Below are 9,742 nucleotides of genomic sequence, written 5' to 3' on the forward strand. Positions count from 1 at the left end.
CTGCTCTAAAACTGCAAAGTATTCTATCTCTGCCTGAAAATCTTGTAGAACAGTGCGAGGTAACGGGGTTCACAGTGTGAATTTGAACACGGGTTCAGAGCCGGACGGTCAAATGATACCAGTCCTAAATTGTCATTCTTTTTCCACTGGTTTGGTTTTGGCATTATGTTGAGACTTGCATGTTGTTTCAGTTTTCCCGTTCCCATTCAGTGGGGTGCTTTTTTGAGAGAATTCATTGGCAAAAAGGGAAAAATATCAGTTATTGTCTATGATATGACCTTGGATTCCTAAAACTTTTGAGAATTGAAAGAAAAACCCATAGACTGGCAACTTGATATTTAACTTTTTCTAGGGCTTACCTTTGCACAATCAGCCATCCTTCTGTGCCCCGTCACGCAATACATTTAACTTTTCAGACGAGTTGCAGCAAAAAGGCAGAAAGCAATTGGAACTAAATATAAAAGGAGTAGCTTTTCTTTCTCTCTCTGTCCAGAAGAATGGGAAAAATGCAGGGTTTGCCTTGAGCACAAGCTGTTTTTGATTCCTGCCCTTGTTCCCATTCTGACTTTAGTAGTTTGATTGGACCAGAACAGGAAAGGTGAGCCTTGATGGGGGACCATCTTTTCTTTTCATTTTTCCAGTAGAGCTCAAGTCCTATGTCTATACTCTATATCTTTATTTTAAACTTACAGTTCTAGCAACAGGATGAAAGAAAATAGGATAAAGTCTGAGGACCTACTTTAAAAGGACTGGAGGATGATAGTGCCTTTTGAAGAGCATGTCCATTTTGATACCTTGTAGTGGTTTTGTAATCCATTTTAATTGTGAGCAGTGACTTAGTAGTTCTCTTTCCTGTTTTAGGCACTTACAGACTGAGATACGCACCTCCCCCTCCCCCTTCCAATGATACCTTGGATTCTGCAGACTGAAACAAGTAAACATTGCCTACTTAAACTGAAGCTTGGGAAATTGGGGGAAGGTGTGTGTGGGAGGGGGAGGTTGGTCTTGTGTTTTGGGACATTCCAGGTTTTATATTCTTTTGGAATTTTTCATTGCTTTTGCACCTCTGTTCCGTACAAAAGAAGAAAGCTGAGTCCCTGGTCTCCTCCTGGTTCTACAAGAGGCTTGCGTAATGCATGTAATTCACACACACAGCCAAACAATCAGACAGAGCAGTCGAACCATGCTTTTGCACTGAAGACTTGAGACATGTGCAATGTTTACTGCAGTTTAAAAAACAAAATAAATTCCTCTGACCTCTGACATCACTGGTGGAGCAGCCATATGGTGAAAGAAGAAACTTGGTCATGTTCCCCACCACAATCTTCTTCCCTCCCTCCCTGTTCTCCTTATGCTGCTGTTTTCTTTTCTTTCCCTGGTTGTCCACGTGGATTCGTTGGACTTGCATGAGTGTTTAGCAGTTCATACAGACCCTGCCCATAATCTAAATTTATTGCTCATGAATTGAGGGGAGATGTTCAAACATCCTATTAGCAGAGTCCAAAGGAAAACACAACACTGTATGTGTATTATACCTGATAATAATACAGATACGCAGCTCACGAGAGGCCCAAACAAATGAAAATACATAGAGCAGGAAGGGGCTGAAACTGTGTGGACTGGAACAGATTTAGAGAAATGAACGAGCTTAAATTGACAGATTTTTCTCCCCTTGTAGCTTTTTAGCCTGTATGTTCAGCAACAAAGGTGAAAAAATGGTATGAATGTTGTACTCAGTGTGTTTGCATTTGTAATGAAAGTTGACAGCATTTTTTTCCTTTTTTAAAGCTATTCTACATCGTGTCAACACAGAATGAACATTACTTGATTGAATATTTTTTTCCTAATCTATTACAGTGTTGCATTGTACTTAGAATGTAAATGTTTTATTTCAAACTGAACAAAAGCTATGGTTTTCTACAAAATAGTCAGGTATTAGTATTAGAACCTGTCTACCAAATAGAAAAGTCACTATTTTATAACAATTTACCACTATGCGTAATTACGGTATAATGTGAAAGACTGAAATGAGTGTTAAGATGGTATTAAACATGTCAGTATCATGAGTAAGTAAGTTTAATGCTGCTGTATTTTTTATTTTATTTTTAAAAGCCAATATATGTACTAAATTGCTTCCAGGTAATATTTGATTTCCTAAAGTGCACTGAGGTTATCTGGAAGACGAGTGTGTTTTTTGACTGCTGCATTCAACACCGATGAACAACTACCACTGTATATCCATAGGGTTTGGCATTCCTCACAGTTCATGGCAGAAATGTTTTTTTCTTAAAATCAGACCCAGTGTCCAGTAGAGGGATGAAATAAAAATCAATCTTTGGTTCAACCGTCTAATAAATTGCTAAACAAACAAAAAACTTGAAGTAAAAAAAAAAAAAGCTTGATTACTACATTTCTTCATAGGTAGCATTTATATTTATAGCACCAGTGTACATTTTGAAACTTTTTTCTTGGGGGTGGGGGGGGAAGGGGAGGGAGGTAGATGAAAGCTTTAATTTAAAAAAATAAAAAAAAAGTTTAAGTAGTAAATGAAAATTATTTTGATTAAAATTTTTATTTGATCTGGGTATTTTTGGACCACTTGAAATGAATGAACTGCGTTTGAGTTGAAGTGAGGGTGTTAAACCACCAATGGACTTGTATTGTGAATTACCTGCCAGTTGTACTTTATGGAACTTATTTTATGATTTAAAATACTGTACTGTAAATAGGAGGTATGTTACCTTCTCTTTATTTGTATGTTTACCATATACTTTGATATTTGAAATGTACTGGAAAGGTCACTTATATTTCTAGAAGAGATTGGATTTTATGCAACCTTTTTCCTTGAATTAACAGCAATAAAAAAAAAGAAAAAAAAGTACCTGTTTGCATGTCCTGTCCTTTATCACTGAGAATGATGAATCACTGCTGCTGAGTATAGGGATGGGATCATGGAGGGTTTTGGCAAACTACCATTTTGGTTAGAATGTCACTTTTGAGACAGAGCCAAGAGTATTTGACTTAAACTGAGTTCAGTCTCATGTCTGAAGTCAAGATACTGTATCTCAATTTAAACTTTTTTAAGATATAGGAGATCTAGTAGAAAGAGGTTGTCCTTGTGTGACAGACCCAGGACTTGGACTTCAGCCCTTTCAGAACAGATAAGCCTATCCTAACCTGATGGCTTCTGGATTTGGGCTAAAATCCAGGTTGAATATGCTTCCCCCCCCCCCCCCCCCCTTTTTTTTTCCTTTTTTCTTCTTTTTTTTTTTTTTTTCTTCCTGCCATTCAAATAATGGGTGTCCTAGTCATGTAGTGACCAGAAAGTGGGATCTTCTGTTTTTAAAATAAATGGAAGGGCAACAGGAGTTGCTGGGAGTAGGGAGGAAGCTTGTAAAGGTTTGCCTGATAGCGGGACGGTTGAAGGGTCCGATGGGAATGCAGTGTGTGGATGTGTTTGGGTTGTACTTCGGAAGAGAAGGGTACTGAGGACTCTCATCTCACTTTGCTGTAAAGAGTACTTCTAATTCCTACTGCTTAGCTGCAGTTTATCTATGGAGCCAAGAGCCACAGGCTATCTTGGATTTTTATCCCAGATATCCCAGAAGCAGTTCAGGTGATGAGGAGGCTGAAAGTTGCCCATGAAGCCAACCTTTCTTTTTCAGGACAATTCCCCTAATCGTGGTGGGGTATTGAACTCAGGCATCACACAGACACAATCACATGGCTTCCTTTGCTGCAACTGCCCTGTGTCACTTGCCTGGACTCAAGGGAGTGCAAACACCTGTCCGAGGAGTTTGTAAATTGTGGTACTACTCTGAAAAATACCATCTGCTACTTACAGTGCCTTCTTGAGTTGCTGGTATACTCGTTTGCCTCTGTGCTGCAAGCAGCCCTAACTTGGACAGATCCCTGCTGGACCCAATTCAGAAGTGCAAAACCACGTACCCTGTGGCACAGCAAACTGCAGAAACATCTCATGCTTGTGGTGCTTGTTTTGCTGGCGAGCTGACTGCACTCATACCTGGCTGTCCTCTCTGGCTGCACCACTGCTGTCCGTGCAATCAGGTTTCACTGCAGCTGCAGCTCTAGTGATTCTCTCTCCCACTGGATGCCTTGGAAGCTGCTGACTGCCCAAAAGATAAATGAGAAAATCCCGCTAGTTGGTTGGCCTGAGTGGCTGTCCAGGAGTGACTCCTAAGTGACCTTAAGATGGTAGGGATGGCCTAGTGCCTATGCCTTGGCTTAGCTGATACAACTGGAGAGGTGAAGGAACAGAGCATGTCTGTTGTGCCAAGGCAGAGGGGAAGTAAAAAGGTGGGGAAGGGTACATTGAGAACTGCAGAACTTGACCAATGCCAAGCTACTTCAGTTTTAGAGAGGTGGAAGTACTATTGTAGTTTGTTTCAGCTTTGCTCATGGTGTGAGCCCCTGGAGGTGTGCTGGCCTGGGCCTCCTGAGGCTGCTCTCCTGAAATAAGTTTTCCTAAATTCTGTGCGCAGAAAAAATCAGATTTGGGCAACAAAACTCCCTGCTCAGGGTTGGTAAGTGTGGCTTGCTGGAGTCAGGCACAATATATATGCAGGCCACATGTACTGCCCTTGTGTTTAGGGGGAAGAAGAGGTGTCCTATAGGCACAGTCATGATTTTATACTATAGCTCAAGTGCTGTCTCAGTTTTGTGGACTAACCCATAGTCCTGTGCTCCTCGCATGGGAGAGGAAGGAAAAGCACATCTCAGAGCACTATGCCGAGGGAGCACGTTACCTCTCTGCCCATGGCTGCATTCCTCGACCACTGATGTGAGCAGAGAAGCAGGGTTCTCATTCTGGACCAGCTTTTGAGCTGAGAGCAGCAGTCCTGTATTTCCCTAAACTCTCTGTTGTGGTAGATTAGAGACCAGAACGTGTGCACACCTGTATTTGGTCCGGCTGAAAGGCCACCTATGCCTGCAGCCTCTCACCAGCATTGGTCAGTAGCAGATATTTCAGAAGAAAGTACTTCTAGTACAAAAAAGAGAAAGACAAGTAGTAATTATTGCAAACGTTGCCTAGCAAAATAACGAGTGTCAGGTTCATCCTCACAATAGGTGGCAGCATAGCTCCACCAGTGGAATATATGGGAACTTCTGAGGTACCACTTAAGATCACAGAAATCACAGGATTTTCTGAGTTGGAAGGGTCCCACAAGGATCATGGAGTCCAGCTCTAAGCAGGCAAACCCCCCACGACCTTGGTGTTATCGGTGTTTAACAGCTGAGGTAATCTCAGATGCTTCAGTTTAACTTGGTTTTAGCACCTTCATGCCATCTAGTTAAGCTTTGATTTGTGATTTTGTAATGCTCGTTTCTGCTGAGTTTTCTCGTGTTTATATATTTTCTCACACGATGAGCATACTACTTGTTACCTCTCAAAAAAATAAGCCTGGTAACTGTGTGGCCAGCAGATTGAAGGAGGTGATTCTTGAAGGAGGTGATTCTCCCCCTCTACTCCTCTATGGTGAGTTCCCAGCTGGAGTACTGTGTCCAGCTCTGGGACAACTCCCTCACTTAAGAAGGATGTGGACCTGCTAGAGTAAGTCCGGAGAAGGGCCATGAAAGGTGATCAGAGGGCTGGGGCGCCTCTCCTGTGAGGAAAGGCTGGAAAAGCTGGGGGTGTTCAGCCTGGAGAAAAGAAGGCTCTGGAGAGACCTTATTGTGGCCTCTGATACTTAAAGGGTGCCTACTAGGGAGGTGGTTTTAAACTAAATGAAGGATGATCTAGATTAGATATTAGAAAGATTTTTTTTTTTACTCTGTGGGTGTTAAAACACTGGCATGGGATGCCCAGAGAGGGTGTAGGTGCCCCATCCCAGGAAACATTCAAAGTCAGGTTGGGTGGGGCTCTGAGCAACTCGATCTAGTGGAAGGCATCCCTACCCGTTGCAGGGAGGTTGGACTAGATGACCTTTAAAGGTCCCTGCCAACCCAAGCCAGGGCTAAAATAGCCCAGGTGTCATAATGAATATTGAAGATCCAGAGAATTGCAGCCAGATGTGAAAGCTGTGTCTTAAGAACTATTGAGGATTTAAAATGGTTCTAGATACTTGCATTCATACAATGAGAATTGCTTTCTGAGCACTGTGAAGCTTTTTTTTTTTTTTCTAGGAGTAATTCTTGAGGCAGTCTGGTTATCTTTAAGGATAATGTCTCTTACTTATCTCTCTCTACTTAGCCTGAAGGTCCACAGATCAGACATTTATCTGGAATATCTCATGCTTGGGAACATTTTGCCCAAGAGAGAGAACATAATAAAACTATTATTTTTAATATTGATATGTGTTCCCTGACTGGTGTACAGGGTCACTGTTATATGAATGAGTCAATAATACAAGGTACAAAAGCACAGGCTGAAAAAGTGCTGAACTTGGTAGAAGGAAAGTTGTGTCTTAACCACTTGTGCATTCATCTTAGAACTTTCCTCTGATCTAAAATGTCCATTTTTAATTGACTTTTAAAGTATGCTTTTTTTCCTGAGGCAGAGGATGTTGAAGATGGATACAAAGATAAAAATTAACTCCTACCAATGGTCATTGGTGCGACTACAGAAAGATGGGGATTGTTGCATTAAAAACTTACTTTCCATTTAGCTTTGGTATTAAGATACTGCTTAGGAATTTCTTGGGGGAAAATGATGCGATACATAATAAATACTATTTACATAATAAAATATTACTTTGAAATAATCTTGTTTTACATCATTTGTAGTTTGATGACATTTCAACATCTTCAGACTTTTTCTTGTTTTGACTAAAACTAAGATTTGAAACTGATGGCATGTCTAGACTGAGTAAATACAATGTATAAAAGTAATTGTGTTGCTATCAGAATGCTCTTTTCCTTTCTTTAAAATGTTTTTTGCAGGATATGTACATGCCCCAGAAAAAGAGCAGACAGCTTAGCACTCGCAAGACTTCTGGATGAGAACATCATGGGACTTACTTTAATTGCTCCTTTAAGACCAGATTGGCTCTGAGGTGCATCTTGACAAGGACTCCTGGGTATTTCTAAACCAGCCATGTAAATCCTGGCCTCTGTCAGCGTACAAAATAAAGACTACAGATTAAAAGAGCAGTAACATGAGGAGAGGAGGGCAGGGGAGAGCAGCAGCAGCACCAGAAAAACTAGGAACAGGCACTGGGGTGAGATAATTTCCACACATCACTTGATTCCTTACCGCAGCTCAGATCAATTTCATAGCACTGAACTTCAAAGAGCAACTGCATCAATTTGGTACAAAACCACCTGAATTCTGCATGTCACCACAGTGCAGTTGGCCAGATCAGACACATAGCAGAGAAGATGAACCCTTCCAGCAATCTGCATAGGGCTGAGTGATGTGGACATGGAACAGATTAGAACAATGCAGTCAAAACCTTACAGTGTTCATAATTGTTATGGCTACAAAGAGCTAGCTAAGACACTCTTCTGGCTGTTGTCTCCCTTGGATTTTATTTCCATTTCTCATTTATGTGTTTGCCAGGGGTTTTTTTTCATCTCACTTTTGCCCTGGTTAGCCTTTCTAAGTCTCTTTCCCAGGTGTGCTAAAACCAAGCACATGATGAAGGTGACAGAGACTGTAATGTTATGGTTCATGGGTTAAACGTTGTTATGAAGGACATGGAGGGCCATTTGAAATGCTTTAATCTGTGATTGGGAAACTCCTAAATGATAGTACAGCTTGCTAGTTAAAAATACAATAACCAGTGCACGAGGGTAGCTATCAGAGTCTGAGCCTGTGCCAGCGCCTGCCATTGCAAAGGCAACTAAATGGGAGCTGGGACTTTGCACTGCACACTGAAAACGCATTTTTCTTCCTTTCTGAGGAGGATATCCCATTTCTAGCATGTTCTTAGTTGGAGGAGGCAAAGAACAGGATGTTAATTCAGAGTTAGACCGGAAAGCAAATGTGCTTGGATACTCTACAACTAAAGCTTGATTCCCAAAGACTGCCATGCCTCCAGCACCACTGGGGAGAGCAACTGCCCCGAGGTGACAAAGCTGTCGCTTTGTCCAAGCCAGAGATGTCTAGCCAAGTTGCTGGAGACTAACAACAGCACTTTCCTAAGTTTTGTTCTTGACTGTGGAAGGGAATACTATAATGCTTTTATTGCTGTCTATTGACAGCAGGTTCCTAATGCTGATGCCTGCATGGGACAACTGGTGGGAAGGTGCTGCGCTTGCCTGCCCAGTGCAGACCTGGCAGGAGCAGGGCACTCATGCCCTGATCAGCACTCTGCCTTGAGGCTCAGGATGCAGGGACCACTGCCCAGAACCTGGCACGGGAGCTTGAAGTAAAAGAATGCTGATGTCCAATTTCTGAAGCTTTTTCAGGCACCTGTGTGAGCTGCGTTTTCATTTGCACCAACAGCCCCATCAGCAAAGAAACAGAAGCAGGAGTTGTTTAGTTCACTTCAGCAGGGACTAGCCTGTGGCTTGCAGGTTACATCTCAACCTGCAATTAGCTAAATGTGATCTGCCCTTGTCTCCCTGCTCTTTCCAGAGCACCTGGGACCCCCTCGGGCAGGGGGATGCCACCTCCTGGCCAGTGGCAGGTGACATGCAGAGCACTTCAGGTTGTGATTTGCACAGCGGTGAGGGGTGAGCATCCTGCTGCTCCTGCTGGCAGAGGAGTGGGTGCTATGATCAGGAGCCACGGGGAGACCACGACTGCCTGCTGGTGGTCCATGCTGCAGAAGTTGCCTTTACAAACTTCAGTTGTTTCTGCTTTTTGACCTATTTTAAGAGCACCTAGCCAGTGGTCTTCTTGCAAGCAAGGAGAGCCTGGGTTGGGACGCAGTAGGTCAAGCCAACCTGACATTTCCAGTGGTGTGTATAGCCAGAGTGTGGGCTTCTAGAAAGTTTAACCATTTATTTGGGCCCTTACTTCTTTAATTTCCATAAAATGCCTTCTTGATTAATGCTCTAAAGTTTCATCTTTCAGTGCATATCTTTAACCAGTTTTAGACAACTTCCACATTCAAAAGACTTTAGTGCTTCAGGCTTTCTCAGTCAGAGGGAAGGCGATGGGAGCCCTCTCCCCTCCCCACTGGGCATTGTCACTCACCCTGTCTTTTTCAGCTTTTTTTTTTTTTGTTTGGAAATGTATCTAGTTTCCTTCTGAACTCTTTAAAGCTCCTTACTTCAATGACGGACATGTGTAACACATTCCATATGCTCTCTTCCCTTTGGTCCGCGAGCTCTTCCCGTCTGTCTCTGATGGAGGGACATGCCAGGTTCCTCCTGTTGCCACTTAAAAGCTGGGAAGCGCCCTTGGTTCTTTAATAAAATTAAACAAAATTAATTTTGCTTCAAACGCTCTCTCTCTCTCTCTCTCTCTCGCCGCGCACAGCCTCGCTTTGCTCTGCTTAGGTGTTTGCATATTGTGCCGTGTTGTTCCGTCCATGCCAGGATATTATTTTTACAGCAGGCGGTGCCTTTGATACAGGGAAACGTGAGAGTTTGAAGGCGGCCGGGGGAAGGGCTGGCTGGCGGGGGAGCCTCCGCAGCTGCCTGCGCCGTCCCCGGGCCGGAGCCGCGCCGAGCAGGGCACCGGCAAAGCACGGGGGGGAAAACGAGCCAAAGCTGAGGAAAAGCCAACAGCTGGGCCTTGGGAGCACTCATGGGCCTCAAAGAGCCGGCGCAGCCTCCCCCGGGCCCAGCAGCGCCAGTTCAGCCCAGCCCGGGGCTTTGGTGCCGTCCATGT

The 9,742-nt window shown here is 43.3% G+C and overlaps 1 protein-coding gene across 4 annotated transcripts in view; it reads left to right on the forward strand.

Annotated features, from left to right (window-relative positions):
* The window catches only part of ZCCHC2 (zinc finger CCHC-type containing 2), a 43,366-nt gene extending 40,393 nt beyond the window's left edge, over positions 1 to 2,973 (forward strand). For all 4 annotated transcript variants that reach the window (XM_066186764.1, XM_066186757.1, XM_066186760.1 and 1 more), the window contains one exon: positions 862 to 2,973. In XM_066186764.1, the coding sequence (XP_066042861.1) occupies positions 862 to 929 (68 nt within the window). In that variant the 3' untranslated portion in view covers positions 930 to 2,973. The remainder of the gene's footprint in view (positions 1 to 861) is intronic.
* The last annotated feature ends 6,769 nt before the right edge of the window (positions 2,974 to 9,742 follow it).

The sequence above is a fragment of the Chamaea fasciata genome, unplaced genomic scaffold (assembly GCF_029207755.1).
Source record: "Chamaea fasciata isolate MVZ Bird 193981 ecotype frontalis unplaced genomic scaffold, bChaFas1.0.hap1 SCAF_1, whole genome shotgun sequence".
NCBI classification, from domain to species: Eukaryota; Metazoa; Chordata; class Aves; order Passeriformes; family Sylviidae; genus Chamaea; species Chamaea fasciata.